Below are 23,423 nucleotides of genomic sequence, written 5' to 3' on the forward strand. Positions count from 1 at the left end.
CGGGGCCCCCTGGGGTGCCGCGAGCAGGTTTCAGGGGGTCCACCAAGCAGGGCAGTCATTAGACTTGCTGGGGCCTGGGGCAGAAAGCCAAAGCCCACACCACATGGGGCTGAAGCTGAAGCCTAAGCAACTTACCTCTCCTTTTATATTCAGAAACCAGTTGCTGTGGCACATGTGGGCCATGGAGTTTTTATAGCATGGGGAGGGGCTCGGAAAGTGAAAGTTTGAGAACCACTTGTCTAGTAGTTACAGCAGACAGCACCTTTATGTACTATTTCCAGCTCTGCCGTGAACTTGCTCTCCCTCTTCCACTGTAGCAGACAGAAGTGTCTTGTCCCCACTTGAAGGTCCTTCACACTCTGCCCTTTCCTACTAATCTACTGTTGTATCTTATCTCATTGCCCCTTCACACCCTCCAGTCTGACAAAAATGCCATCCTTGGTCACCTATTTTTCTACTTCGCCACTAACTGCCTTGGTGCTTTCTTCTGTCCTGCCTCTTACAAATGGTACACTCTGCCCAAACTAGCTCAGAAAGCTGCTACTCTGTCCTCCAAAACCCTCCTCAAGAGCCAGTCCTACCATGATGCCTATCATACATGCCAGCTGATAATAGCTAGTGAGGAGATCGATCGGGATTCCTGCCATCGGTACTTTTTTTTGTTTGCTTATTCATGTCCTAAAGCTAAAACAAAAATCAAACTTTGAATGGATTTAAACAAGCTAATTGTGCACATAACTACTCTGTGTAACCATGGTGTTCTTATCATGTTACCCTCATCCTCTCCCCCCAGGACCTGCATTTGTTTGTTATACCCTCTTGTTAAATTAGATTGACAGCCCTTGTCCCGAAGAGCATGTAAGTACCGTACAGCACTCAGCACAGTGGGGTCCCAGTTCCTATTAGAGCTTCTGGGTGCTACTATAGAACGAAGAATAATCACTAATAGGACAGTAGTGACCATTACATCCAGAAACAAGGGTTTGCAGCACCTAGCCCATGGTTTCAAAGCCTTGTCCAAGTGACTGGCAATTGAGTGATTAAAAGTTTAATTGAATCCTTCCTGGCTCAAGTAAATAGCTTTTGACATTTGGACATACTGTTAGAATTTGTATTCCCCTCTCAGCATCAGGTTGGCTAATCGTGCCTAGAGCAGCTCTTTATGTGTCATCACAGAGTAAGGAAAGATTGTTTGGTGAAAATCTACATTGAATCTGGAAAAAAATGACTTTTCACTCAGATGTTATGTGGTTTGGTTTTGTTTAATCAGTGGCTTCTTACTTTGATGGGCTAATAGACAACTAGACTTTCAGAGAAAGTAACCTTGCTAGAGTGCTAAACCCTGGTCCTAACAAAGTCAAAAGCAAAGCTCCAATGAAACTAAAATTTTGGACGAAAATAGCTTAATATTTTTTGTCAAGTTTAAAAATAAGGAAAACCACCAGGCAGCTGTAATGCTTTATTGGGGGTTTGTTGTTTCTTTTTGTGTTTGTTTAAACTCATTTAAAAAAACCTGGGTAAACTAATGCAATGGCAATTTTATTGCTGGGGTCTGAAAGACCAAACCTATGTAAAGCAACATGGGTATCTCCAATGGGTGTTCTATCCCATCAAGGATGAGGACACAACAAAGGAAGAGGCTTCCCTGTCTTCATGAAGTACCAAAGTGGTGAGAAGCTGCAGAGCTTGATGACCACACTAGGGAAATGGCCTCTTTACCAGAACAGTGTGCAGAGGAGGAGGGTGTGGGATTCAGAGGGCGGACTCCCCAGATCAGAGCTTTACATTCAGGGACAGTGTAGGTGTTAGCATCTTTTACCCTAAAATAGTGGACCAAATTCTAATGCAAGTCCAGAGTAATGCTCCTGAAGTCAGAGGGCCACTCCTCAATGTAGATGGGAGGAAATTCCGCCAATTGAAACCCACTAAGTTCCCTACTTGTTCCTCTGTTGTGGGGATTGAGTTTTTCTCACCTCAGACTGCCAGAAGAAGCCATGGAGTTCCACTCCCTTCATCAGCAGATTTTGTGGGATCCGCAGAGTCATCATGTATATACTTTTGCCTCCACTTTGCTACCTAGCCTCGCTAGTCCCCACAGGAGCTAAGCTTCCAGCTGTTCTCTTGACCACAGCTGCCTAAAGTGGAATTCTGCAGCTCAGGGGGCAAAGCAGTACAAGATAACACAGCCTAAGGCTATATTGACTTACACTGGGTTTTGTCATAATCTGGAGGGGTGAAAATGGAGAAGCCCAGCCAGCTTCCCTACTCCATCCTCTCCGAGGTCCAACCTTTTTCCTCCAGCTCATTGGAGGCTGAACACCATGGAGTGCTGGGAGGAGCATACTACTGGGGGCACATGCCTAAAGGACTGCCCCATGTACCCAGAAAAATCACGAGATCACTGAAATCAGTCAACTCCTATGCAGTGTACAAAACCCATTGAGCTAACCATATCATCTTATCAATGGACCCCTTGATTTCCCAGTCCCTTGTCCCCTCTTGTCTGTCACCTCCTATCTGTTTTTAGAAGGTTGGCTGTTTGGGGCAGGACACATCTTTCATTTGCTCTCTAAGCCATTGGCACACTGATAGGGGCTAAAGAAGCAATAAAAAATTAATTATTAACAAACATCACCACATGCTTCTGGAGGAAACAGTGAGCAGCCATGCAGGTGGAAGGAAGAATTGTCTTCAGGAGAAATTGTCTTCAGGGATGTAGAGGAGGCAGTGTGCCCACAGGAAGGTATTTCGTATGTAGGGGCAGCATGGAAGAAAGCATGATGATAAGGAGCCTACATGAGTATGATGGATTATCAAGTGTTACATCACTACTGTGCTAAACAATGGGTTGGACTTGGGACACTGAGAACTGAGTGAGACCATTCATAATTATGCACTAGGACGCATGCTGATTTGAGGCAAGCATGGCTTGGGAGTCTTATGAGGGCAGAGGTCCAAGAGCTCATAGCAGGAATAAGTCTCAAGGCATAGCTGGCATTTAGTGAAGCAGCAATACTCACATTGTTTGGGTGCATTACTGCAGCAGGAACAAATTGGTGTTATCATAGAAAAGGCCTGCGATGGCTTGCACATTCTTCATCCCCCTGTGGGCATGAGGCTTCCATCCTCCCCTTCCATCACAACTGGAAACAATTATCTGTTGACAATGGCTGTTTGTTCTGCCTTTGCATATCTGTTGAATAGTCTGAACAAAGGGTGACATAAAATGGATATGGATGTCCATGCAGAGGTTATATTTGCAGTCAGGAAAGAGGGCGAGGTAGTACAGTGCGTTAACACACTAGCCTTTCGCTTCCGTTGGCCTTGCTTCAAATTTGGATGCACTCACATATGAAAAGGAATGAGGAGGACTTGTGGCACCTTAGAGATTAACAAATTTATTTGAGCATAAGCTTTTGTGGGCTAAAACCCACTTCATTAGATGCATGCAGTGGAAAATACAGTAGGAAGATATCTATCTATCTATCTATATACACACACACACACACACAGAGAGAACATGAACATGAAAAAATGGGTGTTGCCATACCCACTATAACGAGAGTGATCAGTTAAGGTGAGCTATTATCAGCAGAGAAAAAAAACCTTCTGTAGTGATAATCAGGATGGCCCCTTTCCAACAGTTGACAAGAAGGTATGAGTAACAGTAGGGGGAAAAAATAAGCATAGGGAAATAGGTTTACTTTGTGTAGTGACCCATCCACGCCCAGTCTTTATTCAAGCCTAATTGAATAGTGTCCAGTTTGCAAATGAATTCCAATTCAGCAGTTTCTCGCTGGAGTCTGTTTTTGAAGTTTTTGTTGTTGTAGCAGTGCAACTTTTAGATCTGTAACTGAGTGATCAGGGAGATTGAAGTGTTCTCCGACTGCTTATTTTTCCCACCTACTGTTACCGCTAGGTGGGATTTTAAAGGCCCCATGGGAAATTCTTGAAACCCTGTACTCTCTAGCACATGCTCAGAACAATTTTTAAGAGGCAGCATTCTGTCCCAGAATCCTTCAAAAACTATGTCCGTGCAAGGACGTTTTATGCAAAAGCAATAGTTATTAAGAGTCTAGCTGTTAGCTCTCCTAAGGCTTGGACATTCATCCTCCCCCCACAACACAGCAGAGGATGAACATGTACCAGAGAAACTTGGTGTTATTGCTGAATGTCTCACCTATGTCCCTCTTGTTGCTCACACATCCAGGTGGAAAGATCTAATTTGCTAACACGTGTTTTCCAAATTATTGCAATCAAAATTAAATATTTATAAAAGAAATTAAATGTGATTTTAAAAGAGAAGCCGTTTGCACAAGTGACAGAATACAGACCAAGATGTCAGTTATCCCCCATCGTCTTTTCACACAGTGCTACGGGATCTTTAACTTTTGCCGGGACAGCGCTCCCTCCGCCCCCATTAGATGGCCAGAATATACTGTATGTAACGTTCCTTCAGCACCTCTAATAGCACAACACTTCTTCATACTGCGCTGCAGCTAGGAGGGGATACAAACCCCCCCGTCTTCTGGCTTACAAGTAAAGGGGCTCCCAACTGAGTCACACCAACTCAACATTGAGGCCCTCATCTAGCAAAGCACTTAGGCATCTGCTTAAGTTTAAATAAATGAATTGTCCCAATGAGTCTACACACATCCTTAAAGTTAATCACGTGCTCAGTTGCTTTGCTGGAATAGGTCCTAGGTGAGGAAAAGGGAAGTGGCAGCAGAGTCTCAGCAGCCAGCCTAGCACCCCCACAATCCTACTCCGGCTGCCTTCGCTCCCTGAGCATGGCGGGGGAGCATGGCTGGGAACACTGAACCGCTCAGATAGGGAAGTGCACCCGGTGCAGCAGATAGCACCTGAAATACTGTCTTGGGGGAGCACATGCTAATGCTTTGCCTGCCCAACTCCCCTGCAAGTCTTATGCCTGCTCTCAGCCACAATGCTCTGTGGGTGCTGCATCTCTAGAGCTTGGCCAAAGAAAAGCGGGCAGGGGGGACTTCAATCTTGAAAATGTATCCCCATTTTTAGGCCAACTACCAACCTTTTCCAATTTTGATGAACTTTCAAATTTCAAAGAAAAAAAATTCAGACTCTGTATGAATTCCCCCCTCCCCACCCAACCAGCTCTATGCAGTTCGGCCCCACCACCTCTAGGAGCCTTATGGCCCACAGACTTTAACATGAGCCCAGTTAAACTGACCATCAAAAGGTTATAATCAGGAGTGCGCAAGAGACTCCATTACTCATTTCTTTCTAACAATAATGATTTCTAATATTACAATTTCTAATGTTCAATAAATGAGTTTAATTTCTTTTTTCATACATGATCTTAAAATGAGATTTTTAATTTTTTTATTTATTCCATAAACAATATAACAAAACTCAGCAAGTTAACAATATGACATTTTCACCATACAGAGTCAGTCACAAATATTTAAAACCTTTGCAACAAGAACAACAAAACCAAAAATATTACAAGAATAATTTACAAGAGGATCTATAAAACAGCGAAGCGCTCACAAATTTCCAGTTTCCTTTACACAATATCACTACACTCTTTCACAACATTTCTTTTTATTACAAAATTCCCAACAAAAGTTTAATTTTTTTCTTTGTATTTTGGTTTTTAAAACCAGAAACTTTTAAGTATACATCCTTTTATTAACACCCGGAGGTGCAAAAAAAAGGAAACCTCACACATACAAACACTTCACAGCACTTTTCTAAGAAAAATATACACTTACAAAATATTTTACAAATTGGCACACTTAAAAATATACAAGATTTTGTAGGCGTCTTAGAGTGATCCTTAAGAATTATACTTCAATTGACTCTACAGAATATTTATAAAGCTTATTCTAAAAGAAAAAAGGCAAATAATTTCCAAACATGTTAAAACTGTCGTGTAAAATGTTAAACAGAAATGGATATGTTACATTCATAAAAAGGGCCATTTACTATTTCTGAAATGCTCAAGGGGGATAAAAGTTATTTTAGCACCATAAAACAGTAGCAACTTACTAAAGAGGTGCCTCCAGTTCTATGGAAGTTAACTTAAGGAGCAGTACATTCAAATCTCTGTAGGCAGCAGTCAAAATGTCTACAGCCAGTGCTGCAGGCAGTGAAACAGAGCATCTCCTTAGATTTCTACCCTGCTTCCCACTGGGAGTAAAAGACAAAAGGAATTTAACTGGTATCTTTCTTTTTTTACTTTCTTTTTAAAAAATCTTCCCTTTGTGCTTTTGAAATGTACATTTTTCTATCGAAGGGCAGCAGTGAATACAAATTTTATTTCTTGTTTCCTTTTTTCACCAAGTCTTCAAAGGCTCAGCAAACGTGTCTAGCAACCCAACTATCCTGTGAGATTGAGGGCACCCTCCTTTTTATAGATCCAAATTCTCTTAGATGGCTGTTACTCCATTGTCATTAGTGTCACTTGTTTACCTGAGAAACAGATTTTAAAAGCCTTGCTTCTACCACAGACATTGTACGTTATTTATTTTTTGCATTATTTTACACACTGAAAGATAAGGAGGCACATTCTCAAATAAGATGTCAGTGGCTTGAGCCATGCAACTTCCACTAGACTTTCTGGAAGCTGCACAGGAAAAGTCCAGTGCACTGAGTTGAGAAAGTAAGCCCAAGGGCCTGATCCTGCACCAACTGAAGTCTATGGACCTGGTTCTCTTCTCATTTACACCGACTGCAATGGAGTTTCTGACTTATACCACGGTAAGGCTTTGATCCAGCAAATCAGATAAGAATGCTTTAAGCATGTGACTAGTCTCATGGGACCTGTCATGTTTGGTCAAGTACTTAACGTTAAGCACGTGCTTAAGTGCTTCACTAGACTGGGGCCTAAGTGAAAGACGACTCTAATCCAATGGGTGCCAATGCTGAAACTGCTGAAAATGTCTTTATTTTGATTAATGGTAGATTGAGCTATAATGCCAGAAAATAGCAGTAAACATGACTTTTTAAACAAAAAAGTTATGCCCATGGCAATTGTTTCACAAAGTAAGCATCATCCACCTGATCCCAACACAATTTTTCCCCTCTCTGTTTAGGCCTTGATTAAGCAAGATATAAAAGCACATGCCAAAGTTTAAGCACAGGAGTAGGCCCAATTGGCTGTAATTGAACTATTCACATGGTTAAGTCTGTTGCTGAATCTGGGTTCTAATTCAAGATTTTGGTTCCTTACTCAAGAAACACTATGCTAAAAGGGGGGAGGGGGCGCAAGTGGGGGAGAATACATAATTTTATGCTTTATGATTGCTCAAGTTCCCCATTATTAATCTTTTTGTCTTTACAAAACCTCTATATGCAAGTACCGCTAAGAAAACTAGGGACATCGGGGGTTGTAATTTAAAATCAGGTTGTCATGGGCATTTATTTTGAAAAGAAATATTCCTCATAGTGTATTTACAAAAAGAAAATGGAGAATTTCCCTATAAATGCAGGAGGCACCAGTCCTGCTAGAACCAGGATTAGCAAGCAAATGCAGCATTCTCCTCACCTTGACTCTGTCCAGCACAGGGATTTTTCTCACTTCAATTCTTGGAATTGGAATGAGAGCAAATGAAATTGGGCCACATTAAACTGACCCAGTTTATGCCAATCTAAGCCAGGCTAATAATGGGAATGGGTCCTTTTAAATTGGGTTGTTTGTCCCTTTATGTATTCTAATTTATCTCATGATTATAACTCACCAAAACTGAAATCTGCCAGAGTTGCAGTACAGCGCATCGTAAGAGAACAAGGATACTATATAATTTACATAGCATCCTTTATACAAAGGATTATAAAACGCATTGATAGTAAGAGTCAAACAAGATACACTGAAAACAGGGACTTCACGGCAAGCTGTAAAAGGGAATGGCTTAGTGGCTTGTAGTGAACATCCGACATAGATGAGCCAAAACAAATAAAATCGTGGAACTGTAGAGGATCCTGAGGAGGCAGACTAAAATGATGCAAAGTGGAGATGGGAGAGAAAATAAGGAGAGGGAAGGGTAGAGTGAATCCTTGGAGATTCCTTTAAAGGGAGATTTAAAAATGGCAAGAGGCCAGTTAGTGACAGGATCCTGGAGAGGGGACACTAGCTGCAATATTTTGGACCTTCCAGAATTTTTGAATGTAGGAGTATGCAAAAGGGAAGTGCGCTAATCAGGATAATAGAATAATAAGTGGTGAAGGCAGGAATGAGCTTTTTGACAAGGAATAAGATAAAGAGATTATGAAAATGTTCTCGAGGTAGCTTTAGGCAGGTGCACAGAAAAGGTAAACAAGGGTAGAGGACAAAAATTTGGTTCAGGGAGAATTCCAAGATTTCTGGCTTTAGAAGCCAAGTGAAGGGGTGAGTTAGCAGAGGGATAATAGAGTCACAGGTGGAGCAGGGTCAATGTTTTACCCCAAGGACTTTTGTTTTTCAGGCATTCAGTGGCAAGGAATGATGGCACAGTCTAAGGATGACAGAGTCAAGGAGGCCAGAGAGATGGGAGACAGAAGGCTGAGAGAGTGAGTCAAGGGAGATGGAATCTGCAATTAATATTGTACTGAAATGTAGGGTAACTAAGTATTAATGGAGTTTGCAAGATACAATACAATAATTGATATGTTTTATGTACTGTATTATTGTCCTATTGCACATTTCTCAAATCCCATAAATATTGCTGTATGTTTCAGTACAGTGTATCTTATTATGAGTCACATGTTAAACACACACAACACAATGAAGACCAACAGAAATGTGCTTTCAAATGGCAGGTCTGAGTCAACGGGCAGGGAACTGCTGTTTCCTAGAACTGGGTCTGACCCTGCTCCATAGGAGCAGCAGCCTAAACATCCAAAATAGCAGTGATCGCAGGTTCCTATCCCTCCCACCCACCATGTGCAGAATGGGAAACAGCTCTAGAAAATCTTAGTTAGCAACCCTTTTATTTTATAGAGCAGTTAATCTCTGATTACCACATAAATACAAAATACAACAGTGACTTTGTAATTACATAGGCCTGGACTGTCTCTTCGGGATCCAGATGTGGACGGGACCCTTTGTATGTGAATGTCTCCAGCTGTGGCATTGATTGAGAGAAAGGGTGCTGTGTCTTCCCACCCAGCTCCAGGGCCCCATGGATATGGAGAAGGGCAGGGGGTTGGCTGTGCTCTGTGACTCTATTCTCTGCCACAGTAGACATCCAAGTAGGAATTAACACTGTTTAACAGGGCTCTGAGTTCTCTTCCAGGTTGCTACTATGTAGCCACAAGGGGAGCCAAGCAATGGAAACATGGCTTAAGCAAAGCCATGCACCTAAGGGTGGGGGCCAGCAGAGCTATCCCTGTAGAGAGCTTTTGCTTTAGCAGTTCTGGGGTCCCTTAGACCTCACTCCCCACTTGCTGGATTTTCTGTGGGATGCTGCACTCTAGCTTGGGTCCCATAAATCAACAGTTACTATGAGATTGCAGAGCTACCATAATCTGATCCAGAGTCACTCACTCCAGGCAGAGCTATAATGTTATTTTTCAGGACAAATCAACCAATATGATACTTTCAGAGTAATTACAAAGCAGATTAGTTGTTAAGTAAAATAATGTTATTAAAGAGATGAGGCTAAACTAAAACCTCAGGATCTGAACAACCCCAAATGCTAAGAGATTTTGGATCCAGGTCAGAAGTTTGCAACTCAGTCCCATCTCTAAGTCTCAATACTAATAAAGTAGGGAATAATTTAATATAAAAATGTATAGCCACCTCCAACTCTGCCATTAATATTACAGAAAAAAACCTGACTATATCAAAAACACTTCCATGTACTGCAAACACAAAGTCTATCCTTATCTACTTTGAAATGCCACCTCAATACTCATGAATAGGTTGAGGAAGTGATCTCCTATTAGATTGCTACTAAGGCCCCTCTCCTTGTACCCATAATTTTCTATTGCATAAATATGTGACCTTACTTTTCTCTGCTTTCATTAGCTCCCCAGTTAGCAGGTCTCTTGCATATCAAGGTTTCATAATAAATCAGCAGCAAAATGCACAGGCTCCTAGTTGCACAAGGAAAATAAGTGAATTTTTGTTTTGTTTTTGTTTTCTCGAGGTGAGGGCATGGTGGGCTACAAATAAGGCCTTCTGAAAATACTTTTAGCATTCAATACTTATCACTGTCTTCATATAGTCCAGTCGTGTATGATCTGGCCTCGATTTGGTGAGATCACAAATATTTCTGTTTTCTCTGTTTTCTCTTTTATTATATACCGAGTCAAAGAAAAAAATGGTTGCATTGAAAATTGTTTTCATTTTAAGTTTTCAAAAAATATTGGCATTGCAAAGTTAAACCCTTAGAAAACACCAAAGCTGTGATATGAGAGCACTTCTGACAGGATCAGCATAAAAATGTTTAAGAAACTTCTCAAAGAAAAGTAAATAGCAATAAATGTATGAAATGTAGTAGTTCTAATTTTATAACTATTTTAGAATTTATCCCAGGTTATTATAAAATATATAAAACTGAGATACAAAGTATCAGCAATATAACTTTGCACTTTAAATGATCTTCAGCTACAGGTTTTGCTTTAAGAAAACAGACACTTGAAAAGCAGCTGTTCTGTAGTCTCTAAATGCAGACATTTGAGTCCCTGTCAAACTTACCTTGAGTGATTTTCTGAATTCCTCCAACATTTCAACTTTCTCCTATAATGAAACCCAAAATTTCATCATTATGGTTTTTTTGCTCGTGTTTCTAAAGAAAGGACATTAAAATTTCCCAGCTTCAGTTTTAAAGTTCTTTTTTTTTTTTTTTTTTTTTGGTGAGCTTTAAACCACAGGGCAAATCCATGAAATGAGGTAAGTAAATTTGGCACACTTTTAGTTATGTCCATAAAACTTTTGGTAAGTTGTATAAGTGAACAACATCATTTTCACTGTGAGTTACAGGTGCTTTCAAAGGGGGGTGGTTAATACATAATCACTGGAATGTTTATAGTAAATCAAAAGGCATAGTTCCAGAAAACACTCACAACCCAATGTTGATAGAGAAGTAAAAATATGTACAATACAGTCACTTGTTCATAGTTTGGCACAATTTTTGTTGTTGTTGTGGGTAATAGTGCATAAACTACTGTACAACAGTATGACTTTTAAAAGTCTTTCACGGAGAATACCAGATTAGGTTTGCTTTCAAAGAATAAATTCCCACAATTTCAAACTCTTCATTTCAGCACTTACATTTCAACATACCACAAGGCATATTTTGAAAGAAACAAACAAAAACCAAAAAAAAAACCAAACATCAAACGTCTTTCTAGAAAAAGGAGTCTCTTCTTCAAACACAGGTAAAACCAAAGATGTTGTTTCTGCTTTAAGAAGAATGTAGTCTGATTCCCTGCAGAAAAATCAAACATTTTATGCCATCTTAGTTAGCCTGTGTGGAGCCACCACGATAGGATCATATGCTCTAAACTCTGATACAGCAGATGACGCTTTATGATATAGGTTATGATATAAACAGCAGAGGGGGCTAGAAAGCACTCAAAATTGCCACATGAAGCTCAATTATGAATGAGTTTTCATTTTCAAACTAAAGAGCCTTTAGTTAGATATCTTGGCTTTTGGATGCATAACCTCTTTTGTGTGTTTTGTTTTATACAAAATGTTCAAAAAAAAAGTCTTTCCTTTTCAAAATCATTAAAAAGAGCATGTAATTGTTTTGTTTTTTTTCAATAAATAAGTAATTAAAAACTGAAGAAGCCAAACAGCAGAAAAGAGTAGCCTTGTTAGTTTTTTAACCCCAGCCAAGCCAGAAAATGGGTCATTCTTTTAGGTAGCTTGCAAGTAATAAGTATTTTCATGCACTTAAAAAAAACTGTAAAAGGGGAATGTCTCTTTCATGCAACTCTTGCTTTCAGGAAGGAAAAAATGAGGAACAGCGGGCTTAGCAGGTAGTAGGAAAGTTAAGGGTGCATTCCAGCCAGTTTGGTGCAGCATTACCTCAGTTTTTCAAAAGAAGCTGTCACAGATGGGTCCTTATGGGTCTGTTCACGGTCTGTTCGCTTTACTTTACAGTTCTCATCCCTCAGTGATTTAGAACTTGATTTATGACGGTACAGCTTTTTATGGGTAGGTCCATTATTGCCTAAAGTGCTCAGGTTACTATAGCTTTTATCAAAAAAGGGAGAGTGAATGTCTATATTGTACCCAGTTGAACAGTTGGGGCGACTGGGATCACAAGTTGTGGCTTTGCCATTATTTTTGCTTGAGCCCTTGTTGCTTGACTTGTGATTCTTCGCAGTTCCCGGGGAATTACCATTTCCCTTTTTCTTGGACTCTTGTGATGTCCCTGCCAAAATTTTAAGAGTTTTCAATTTCAGGCTGTTAGATTCAGGCGACCGAAATATATCTGGGACGCTGTTATGGCCTACAGGCCCCCACAAGGGTTCGATTGAGGCCATCATAAATCTCTGAACATCTGCCATTCCAGATGCAATGTTAGATAAAATATTGGAAGGTTCCTCAAATTCCCTTTGATCATCATCAAGGAGGTTGTTAGTGTTTGCTATGCTAGTTTCGGACCAGCCTGTACTATTGTCTTTTCTTAGTGACCATTCACCAGATAGTCCATTATGCTTCCCTATCTTTACAGAGGTTGGGCTGCGGTGCTGAATGCATTCAGCTAGTGCCTTTGTTGTTGAGGCTGTATTATTTAACTGATTGACTGTCCTGCTGCCAGCTGCTTGAGCCTTTTCACCATTGACTCCAGCTGCATTTTTCCCTTTCCTTGTTGATTTGGGAGTCTGCCTGGAATTCTTACTTTGTGGTTTATCAGTTCCTTTGTTAGTTTTAGGAGATTTTTTCCTGGTGTTTTTCTGGGGAGAACTTTGGTTTGTACCTACATTCTTGCTGGATGAACTTTTCCTCTTAGATTTTGACACTTTACTATTGGTGCTAATTTGACCAGATGGCTCATTAAATGTTGACAAGCATGGACTTTTTTCAAGGAGGCCAACAGAATCTTCATCATTGAACATATGGAACTGAAACTGATGATTATTTAAAGTAAACCCACTATCTGCCTGATCTTGGGTCTGGAGAACCCCACAGTTCCACTTGACCTTATCAGTATTGCTTAGCACAGTCTGAGTGGTCTCCTGAAAACCTTTCAGATTGCTTAGCGATTTGGTATCTGACACAGTTATCTGAGGGGAAAGGTTGGGGGTGTCTGGAGGAGACATTTCCGAAAGCGATGACTGACGGAACTTATCAGGTGTGAAGTTGGAGATGTCTAAAAGGTCCGTAGACTCTTTCAAAGGGGTTATTTCATCTATACTTTGTTGGATCACTAGTTTGGGACTGCAGTGGGCCAAGAAATCATCATTAATATCATCTTCACCATCCTTTTCACAAGACTTTAGACTTAAAGAACTGTAATTGCTCGAACTAACTGACAGTGAGCCCACTGAATCAAAACTAATGAGTCTGCCATCATCCGTACTTAGTGTACCTCGTTGGAAATGAAAGCGCCCCTCTCCATTATTAAAATGGCATGACTGATAAGAATCATCAGACTGCACTTGTTGGTTATCCGGCACATATTTTTTTTGGTATAGCAATTTGCTGCTATTCAGATTTACTTGACTATATCCAGAGGCTGGGAGGTTATCTGCTCCTGCTGAGCCACCAAACTCATTTGATAATGCAGAAGCCTCCCTCATGTCACTTGCAAATTCCTGATGGTTGCTGCTAGCAGCCTTGTTTGCTGGCCACATGCTACTGAAGTTGCTCTGCTCAATTTCTAAGTGGCCAGGTGACTGCTGCAGTTCAGATTCAGAAGGCGGGGACAGCACACAACTCTGGGCTGTCTGCAGAGCAGAGAACTGCTTTTCTGCCTGAACAATGCTAGGGAGGGAATGCTGCCGTTCAGCAGGATGCTGGGTGAAGTATGAGATACCAGTGTTACTTGACAAATCAGAAGCATCTAACAATGTCTGCAGATACCCGCCGGGGATCAGGGGTACATTGGTGGTGATATTAGCAGGTGGTAGAGGCTTGTCTGGAGAGCAGGTGGCTGGCAGGAAAGTAGAATTTTTAGCAACCTTATCCTCCTGGCACTCAGAAATATGGGAGGTCTCTGAAGCACAAGGAATATTTTCATCCTTCAAACTAGCTGCTGTGTCCTGATTTTCCAAAGCAGGGGAGATTTCTCCTGTATTTGTGGCAGCTTTGATTTTCTTGCATTTCAATCGGGCTTCACTTTTGAATTTGATTCGGCGTAGCACTTTCCTCTCTGTTCCCTTATATTCCCTTTCCTGTGATTTGTACTTCACTGAGGCAATGCCTGTGATGTCATTTAAATGTAATCCATTTGCGCAGCTGGGGGTAGCGATGGCTAATGTCTGCATCCCTTTCAGGCCTGCATCTTCTTTACTGCTGCAAGGCTGCTTCTGATCAGAGGAGCAGGAGCCCAGTTTGTTCACCGATTGCTCAATGGCTTTAATTCTTTGAATCCTGTGCCTGTTTGCTAGTTTGCATTTTCGCTTTCTCGGGTGAGGGAGGAATGAGACATCCGAGCCATTAAGATAGAAATTCTGTTTGTGGTAAAGAGACGATCTAAGATAATCCATCCGGCTCTGCTGCCTCTCTTGCCAGAAGCCCTTCAGTGGGGCCAGTTTTTCATACTTGCTGAGCAGTTCCTCACTTAGGGTAACAGTAGTCTCATTGGCATCGACTTTACTGAGCTTCACCAGCATATGCTTCTCCCCTTTAAATCTGTTAATGATGATGTACTTGATGATAACCGGGGGCTCCTTGCGAGAGACTTTTCGCCTTTTCTTTGGGCACCATTCGTCGTCATCTTCCTCTTTGGGTCCATCCGGGAGCCACTCTTTCTTATCCAGAATCTTCTCACTCTCAATGGAATCCACATCGTACAAGTAATCATCGCTGTATCGTACTTTCCTCTTTGCCCGCAGTCCATAGTTCTGCTGAATGAAGGAATTGGAATGTTCCCTGGACAGATACCTGCTACAATCCTTTATATCCCGCAGCACATCATCCGAGGACTCCGTGCAGGTGCTGTCATCGCTGAACTCCCCAGAGTCCTCTGTGGAATTCACAGAGTCCAAGAAGTGGCTCCTTTTAGAGCCTATATACTGTACCACCTCTGTGTTGCAAGTTTTATTTAAGGCAGCTTTCTCCTTCTCCTCCTCCCCGTCCTCCTCCTCTCCATCCTCCTCTTCCTCCCCCCAAATGATGCCCTCCTCGGATTTGAATTGGGAAGGATCAGCCCCACCACCAGCCCCCCTCTTGAGGGTGCTCTTGTTGTCCCTTTTAGTGCAGTTGCCAAACACGCTGGGAAAGAAGTTGAACTGGGCATCCTCTTGCAGGGCATTGGTCTTCTCCCTCACGTTGTCTTGGAAAGATTCATATCTAATCTTTAAGGAGCAGACGTCACTTCCCAAGGTTGAATCATCATCATCAAACATATAATTATCCACATCTTCCTCAGAAAACAAGTTTACAGAAAGCTCATTTTTGGAGCAAAGGTCAAGCAGCTCAATTTTACTTTCACTAATGAAAGATTCGAAATAGCCCCACTCCTGGTTGGGATTTGTTAGCAAAGGTTCCTCACCATTGCATTTGTCTGATAGTAATCCCTCGTAATAATTTTTCTGAGTGGGGTCCTCTGAATCACTGTCAGATTTCTCTGCATCTCTTTTGTCTGCTGCCCTCGATTTATGCATAGGGAAGCTTAAAAGCTGGTCTGAAAGCAGCTGATCCCCATATCTCATGGTTTCTCCTGTGCTCATGCAGTGAATCCCTATATCAGAGACTGAACAGGTGTCATAATCCCTATTTATATCACCCACTTTCAAGCTTATTCCCGGCTCTGCATCAATGCCGTCCTTTGATTCAATAAAGCAGCCTAGACAGGTCCGGCTTGGCTGCATCAAGCAGTCACCAGTCAGAGCTGACATGCCTCCGGGCTCCATAATTGTGAATGGAGCCTTCTCACAATCGCCTGGCAGAGACCAGGAGCTCATGCTCTTTGTCACACAAGATGTAAGAGAAATAGCGTGTGCGGACGAGTCATCTGAAGTGTTCTCAGGTACATCAGTGAGTCTCAGAGGAGAAGGAGGGCTCAACAAACAGGGCTTCCTTGAAGTCAGAGGAGGCAGCACTCGGTGGCACACTTGATTTTCCTTCTGAGCTACTGTCAAGGCTGAAAACGTAACCGCAGTATCTGCAGCAGTGCAAGGCTTCCCATCACTGTCTGGGTCATGTGACTCTGGAGGAATTGAAAGAAAAAGGGAGAGTGGAAGAGAAGGAATAAGAGAAAGAGAATTAGTTTAACAACCTTGGGATTCTGATCTGATTATTTTCCCCTCCTCTTGCTATGTTTTGGGAGATGACTTTTGCAAACAAACAACTTCTTTGAAAAACAGCAGTGTCTTGCTTACAAGACTGCAAGACTTGTGCATATGGACAGATTTGGCATCTATGCAATCTACTATAGTCACCTTTATCAAGAATATTTATTTTACACTGAAACTGATGAGAAAACTAATTTAATGTATTTATGCCAATTTGCACTAGCTGAGGATCTAGCCCATAATGTGTTTATGTAAACACCCAGAGTTATAAAATACAATATAAAGTAAAGAACAAATGTGTTACTGCACTGTTAATGAGGAGAAAACTAGGACACCAAATCAAGAAACTCAGAAGATGAAGGTTTTCAAGGCAGCACTAACTCCAGCACATCACACACTTGTGCATCTATTTAGTAACTTACAGGCAAAATTCTGGGGCTGTTGCGAGGTCCACGGTGCAGGGGTCAAGACATGAATCTCCATATCCCTCTGCACTCCCTGCAGACTAGCTCTGCAGTGACGCAGGGTATGTCTACACTTAAAACACTGCAGGGGCACAACTGCACCTCTGTAGCACTTCAGTCTAGACACTACCTACGCGGATGGGAGGGGTTCTCCCGTCGGCACAGGTAATCCATCTTCCCGAGAGGCAATAGCCTGGTCAACAGACGAATTCTTCCATCAACCTAGAGCCGGTCGACACCAGGGGCTAGGTTGGTACAGCTACATTGCTCAGCCAGGCCTCTGTCTGCCAGTGCCTTGAGGAACAAGTATGGCCAGGGGATCTCCCATTCTATGGATCTATTGATATACAGAAATCTCTAGGGAGAACAGTGGCCTGTGGCTAATATTCCTGACAACATCCAGCAGTAGTGGCCTTAGGAGCACTGCTGAGCCAACAACTGCAAGATGGGGTTGAGGGTTCTGGACCTCAAGGCAGGTCTACACTGAAAACTTACATCGGCATAGCTAAGTCTCTGACCTAACCCCCAGCGTAGACAGCACAATGCCAACAGAAGAATTCTTCCATCAAAATAGCGACCGCTTCTTGGGGAGACGGATTAACTACAGCGACGGGAGAACCCCTCCCCCTTTGCCATTGGGGGGGGTCTACACTGCTGTGCTAGAAACTGTAGCTGCAGCTGTGAAACTGAGCGTGAAATTGGAATGGGATCAGAATCAGGCTCAAAGAGCTTAAGGCAGCTCCACGCGATTGGCAGTCTTAAGGGTTGAGACACCTTTAGCTTTAAAGCCTTAAGCAAGTAAGAGCAACCTAAAACTAAAGCGATTCAGCATGCACCCCACCTTCCAAGTAACGCTACCTTCGGGGCCCTGTGAAAATGGAAATGGAAATGTTTTACACATACACAGGCACATTACATTCCACCTTTAAACATATATAGCTTTAAAGCTACTGAACTGATTTCCCTGAAATGTGGTTTACTTTTCCTTTTTTAGAGAGGACTAAAAACAACAGGGTTCAAGAGTTCCTCACTTGAGCCATTTCTGAGTTTGAGGCTGCAAAAATTTCAATTGGATTATACGGGAAAGCAACTTTTGGGCCAGCTCCCATAACTTCAACACAAAATGAACAAAACAAATGAACAAATTCAGCTCCAACTTAAAAAAAAATAAATCAACTTTGAGCTGACAGTAAGCATGGGAAATTGAAGCCAAAAGGAATATGTCTGTGAAAGTTACAAGGACATGAACAAGGGAAGTTAAAATGACAATGGGAACTCAGTCTTAAAACATTCACTACCACCTAAATCATCTCCATTTTTTAGATCTACATCTGTAAAAATGCGCTTGACTCCTTTGAGGTGCAAATCCTGAAAAATGGATTTTCCAGGGACTGTATAATGATAAAGTCAAGATCATATTCAATTAAAAGGTGTATTTACTCAATGGACTGTAGTGACTTCAATGTACAGAGGGGCTGAGAGCCAAGAAGAGCATTTCAGACGTAACTATCGATTTTCTGGCTTTTGTCACAGTTTTTGGTCACAATTTTAACATTATTTCAGTATTTTATGGTAACATGTTAACTCAAAAGCTAAGTAAAAACACAGTAGCCCAAATACTCATCTATAGCCAAAGAGAGTGCAGTATAGTTGCAGAGAGGGAGGGGTGCAAAAGGGGCCTCCTTTGCACTCCCCAAGTTCTCAGCCTGTTTCATGCCAAGCCAATCACTGGCTGTAAGTTAGAGCTACCTAAAAGCTACTCTAAATTACACTGGATGCCAGTGTCCCCAACGGGTCAGTAAAGCAGTGAGGGATATAGAGAAGCCCTGGCTACCACCATAATGAACATGCAAACATAAGAACGGCCATACTGGGTCAGATCAATGGTCCATCTAGACCAATATCCTATCTTCTGACAGTGACCAGTGCCAGATGCTTCAAAGCGAATGAACAGAACACGCCAATCATTGAATGATCCATCCGCTGTCATCCACTCCCAGCTTCCGGCAGTCAGAGGCTAGTGATACCCAGGGCATGGGATTGCATCCCTCACCATCTTGGCTAATAGCCATTGATGGACCTCTCCTCCATGAACTTAATTTTTTTTTGAACCGTGTTATAGTTTTGGCCTTCACAACATCCCCTGGCAATGAGTTCCACAGGTTGACTGTGTGTTGTGTGAAGAAGTACTTCCTTTTGTTTGTTTTAAACCTGCTGCCTATCAGTTTCATTGGTGACCCGTAGTTCTTGTGAAGGAGTAAATATCACTTTCTTATTCACTTTCTCCACGCCATTCATGATTTTATATACCTCTATCATATTCCCCCCTTAGTCGTCTCTTTTCCAAGCTGAAAAGTCCCAGTCTTTTTAATCGCTCCTCATATGGAAGCTGTTCCATACCCTTCTTCCAGATCATTTATGAATATATTGAACAGCCCTGGTCCCAATACAGATCCTTGGGGGAACCAGCTATTTACCTTTCTCAACTGTGAGACGTGACCATTTATTCCTACCCTTTATTTTCTACCTTCTAAACAGTTACTGATCCATGACAGGACCTTCCTTCTTATCCCAAGTCTGCTTACATTGCTTAAGAGCCTTCGGTGAGGAATATTGTCAAAGGCTTTTTGAAAGTCCAATCACCTGGTACAGAAACTGATTTAAGAGGTGATAAGTTACATACAACACTTAGTAGTTCTGCAATTTCATATCTGAGTTCCTTCAGAAGGGAGATGATGATGGCATAAGAACTGCCATGCTGACTAAGTCACAATCCCCTACACTGTAGTGATCCTCACATGGGCAAAGACACTGCTGTCAGCACATAACCTGCTTTTGGTTCAGCATCAAGTAACTGCACAGCACTGGAAGATCTGGGCCAAAACCTTTAGAAAATTCACTATTATACTCCAGTATTTAATTAAGACATTTTCCTATTTCTGTTTGTTTAACTGCATTTCATGGAAGTTGTATCAGATTCTACAAATCAAATCAGTTTCTATTGACAAGGTAACCATTGATTCTGCTTGGTAGGAGTAGATTAGGCACACGCATAATGGCCAGGAAATCTCTTTGTAGCTCTAGCAACTGTCACCCACTATTATTTTACAGACTGTTTGCATGTATCTGATAAAGAATAAGATTGGCTGAAACTGACAGATATATTCTGAATTCTGTCATGCTGGAAATCACAAATGTGTGTTTCATTTCTCACTACTCTATCAGCTAACAACAGTGCTATTCGCCTATACGTCTGGAGTTACTCTGGATTTATAGCTGTGTGGAAGAGAATAGAATTTGCACCTATAGACTTATGCTTCCAAATTCATTTTGATAGGGTACAAGAATCCGAGCCTATACCACCTCACAGGATTGGGCCCTCAAAGATCCAATATGGTCAAATATCAACAGTCAGAAAAATTAAAAGGCTAATAACAATTTTAAACAGAAACACGCACTTAACCATGTATGTTTAAATAAATTTTAGAGATGCTACAAAGAATGAAAATGCCAGTTTTTGTCGCAGTGCTAGGAACTTGAAAGCTAAATGACATCAGCAAATGCTCAGAGGAATTATTTGAATCGTAGAATCATAGAACTGGAAGGGTCCTTGAGAGGTCACCTAGTCCAGTACCCTGTACTCATGGCAGACTAATTATCTCGACCATTCCTGACAGGTGTTTGTCTAACCTCCTCTTAAAAATCTCCAATGATGGAGATTCCACAACCTCCCTAGGCAATTTATTCCAGTGCTTCACCACCCTGACAGGACGTTTTTCCTCATGTCCAACCTAAACCTCCCTTGCTGCAATTTAAGCCCATTGCTTCTTGTCCTATCCTCAGAGGTTAAGAAAAACAATTTTTCTTCCTCCTCCTTGTAACCACCTTTTAAATACTTGAAAACTGTTATCATGTCCCCTCTCAGTTTTCTCTATTCCAGACTAAACAAACCCAATTTTTTCAGTCTTCCCTCGTAGGTCATGTTTTCTAGACCTTTAATAATTTTTGTTGCTCTTCTCTGGACTCTCCAATTTGTCCACATCCTTCCTGAAATGTGGTGCCCAGAATTGGACACAATACTCCAGTTGAGGCCTAATCAGTGTGGAGTAGAGCGGAAGAATTATTTCTCGTGTCTTGCTTACAACACTCCTGCTAATACATCCCAGAATGATGTTCGCTTTTTTTGCAACAGCGTTACACTGTTGACTCATATTTAACTGTGGTCCACTATGACCCCAGATCCCTTTCTGCAGTACTCCTTCCTAGGCAGTCATTTCCCATTTTGTATGTGTGCAACTGATTGTTCCTTCCTAAATGGAGTACTTTGCATTTATCCTTATTGAAGTTCATCCTATTTACTTCAGATGATTTCTCCTGTTTGTCCAGATCATTTTGAATTATAATCCTATCCTGCAAAGCACTTGTAACCCCTCCCAGCTTGGTATCATCTGCAAACTTTATAAGTGTACTCTCTATGCCATTATCTAAATCATTGATGAATATATTGAACAGAACCAGACCCAGAACCAATCCCTGCAGGACCCCACTCATTATGTGCCCTTCTAGCCTGATTGTGAACCACTGATAACTCCTCTCTGGGAACGGTTTTCCAACCAGTTATGCACCCACCTTATAGAAGCTCCATCAGGTTTGCAGGCAAGCATAGCACTGAAGAATACTTTTAATTAGTTATTGCTTTTGAAAGCAACTATGGAGCAGTTGAAAATGACCAAAGACAAAGCTAGATACAGGAAATTTTGGGCATGTTCCTGAAAGATGCCAATCATTTCCCACTGATTTCAGTGGGAGTTGAAATTACTCAACAGTTCTCAGGATCATGACTTTACCAGTAGCATGTGTTTATGCACAGAAGAGGTGCCTAGAATTCTAATGTGATCTTGGGACAGCAAGTTGGAGGGACCATGCTGCCAAAATGGTCACAACAGTATGTAACAAAAACCAATACACTCAAAAAAAATCACAATTCAGATCTATGTGTGTGTGTGTGTGGGCATGCACATATGTGTGGGGAAAAAGCAGCAGTTGTTGCTTAAGGTTTAAAAACTGAAGATTCATAGCTGCAGCAACATATTTGCACAAAATATCCATCTGCCCCACTGCTCTACATTTTGAAGATGTCGGCAATACTCAGAAATTAAATACATGAACTAGGAAAGTAGATTGGCTTGCTGTTATCACTGCTGCTTCGTGCACTGTAATTAGGTTTCCTTACCATTTTCTTTCACCCCATTAATCAGGATAGTTTCATGGTCTTCTGAGGCACAATCCTTATCTTGTTGGTCATCCATCAATTTAACCTCTTATTGTTCATTCCATACTCCACTGCATCTAGCCAACCTGTACATTTCCAAAAACATAATTACAGTCATTAAAATTCCTGAAATAAGCTCACAGAACTGTGAATAAAAGAAAAAACATTACACACAGCTACTAACCCTGTTTAGGAGGACAAACACTATTTATTATAACAAAGTAGCTATCATATTTTCACTCTTCTAATCCAAAACCTCCCCCAGTCCAATGTATTTCAATGGAGTTAAAAAGAGATGACTCCATTTTCTTCCCAAAAGAACAACAAGCATCAGTAACACAATTTCTTTGCAGTTGTTGAGGAATTTTTCACTACCACCGAGAATTTTACTTCAGTGCAAATCCAAATTTCAGTGGTTCCCCAGAGAGGATGACTTTGTTAAAATGAGACTCCCAGCTTACGGACACTGACACCATTCCCAGCGCCTCAGTCTATTGCTGTGTCTGCCACAATGTTTCATTCAGTGGGCCACGGAGCCCAGTAAAAGATCTACTGACATATTTTAATCAAAGAGACTCCCCATATTTTCAGTAAAATTTCCCAGTCATAAACTATGTATCATTTAGAGCAGTGGTTCCCAAACTTTAACAGCCCGCGAACCCCTTTCACTAAATTGTGAAATCTCGTGAATCCCCTCCTAAAAATGAATATTTCCAGGGATTTAAGTTTAAATATCCTCCGCACGGCTCCTGCTGCTGGACCCCGTTGACTGCCCCAGTCAACTGAGCTCCATTGAGCTCGGGCTGCAGGTCCCGCTGACCGCCGGGGCTTGGGCTGCCAGCCCCAACTGCCCAGCCCCGCTCTCCCTGGGGCTTGGGCTACCAGCCCCGTGTGGAGTGCTGGGGTTCAGGCAGCCGGCTGGCTCATGGGGGCAGGGCTCAGGCTGCCAGCCCCAACTGCCCAGCCCCGCTCTCCCTAGGGCTCGGGCTGCCAGCCCCGTGTGGAGTGCTGGGGTTCGGGCAGCCGGCTGGCTCATGGGGGCAGGGCTCGGGCTGCCAGCCCCAACTGCCCGGCCCCGCTCTCCCTGGGGCTTGGGCTGCCAGCCCCATGTGGAGTGCTGGGGTTCAGGCAGCCGGCTGGCTCATGGAGGCAGGGTTCGGGCTGCCAGCCCCAACTGCCCAGCCCCGCTCTCCCTGGGGCTCGGGCTGCCAGCCCCATGTGGAGTGCTGGGGTTCGGGCAGCCGGCTGGCTCATGGGGGCAGGGCTCGGGCTGCCAGCCCCAACTGCCTGGCCCCGCTCTCCCTGGGGCTTGG

The 23,423-nt window shown here is 42.2% G+C and overlaps 1 protein-coding gene across 4 annotated transcripts in view; it reads right to left on the reverse strand.

Moving 5' to 3' along the window:
- Positions 1-5,333: 5,333 nt before the first annotated feature.
- Positions 5,334-23,423, reverse strand: part of NEXMIF (neurite extension and migration factor) — a 231,208-nt gene continuing 213,118 nt past the window's right edge. For 3 of the 4 annotated variants that reach the window (XM_073361122.1, XM_073361120.1, XM_073361121.1), the window contains exons 3-4: positions 22,072-22,196; positions 11,293-16,289 (exon numbers count right to left, since the gene is read on the reverse strand). In XM_073361122.1, coding sequence (XP_073217223.1) covers positions 11,992-16,289; positions 22,072-22,147 — 4,374 coding nt within the window. In that variant the 5' untranslated portion in view covers positions 22,148-22,196 and the 3' untranslated portion in view covers positions 11,293-11,991. Of the gene's footprint in view, positions 16,290-22,071; positions 22,197-23,423 lie in introns of all 4 variants that reach the window. The other variant, XM_073361123.1, reaches the window with a different exon arrangement.

The sequence above is a fragment of the Lepidochelys kempii genome, chromosome 9 (assembly GCF_965140265.1).
Source record: "Lepidochelys kempii isolate rLepKem1 chromosome 9, rLepKem1.hap2, whole genome shotgun sequence".
Lineage (NCBI taxonomy): Eukaryota > Metazoa > Chordata > Testudines > Cheloniidae > Lepidochelys > Lepidochelys kempii.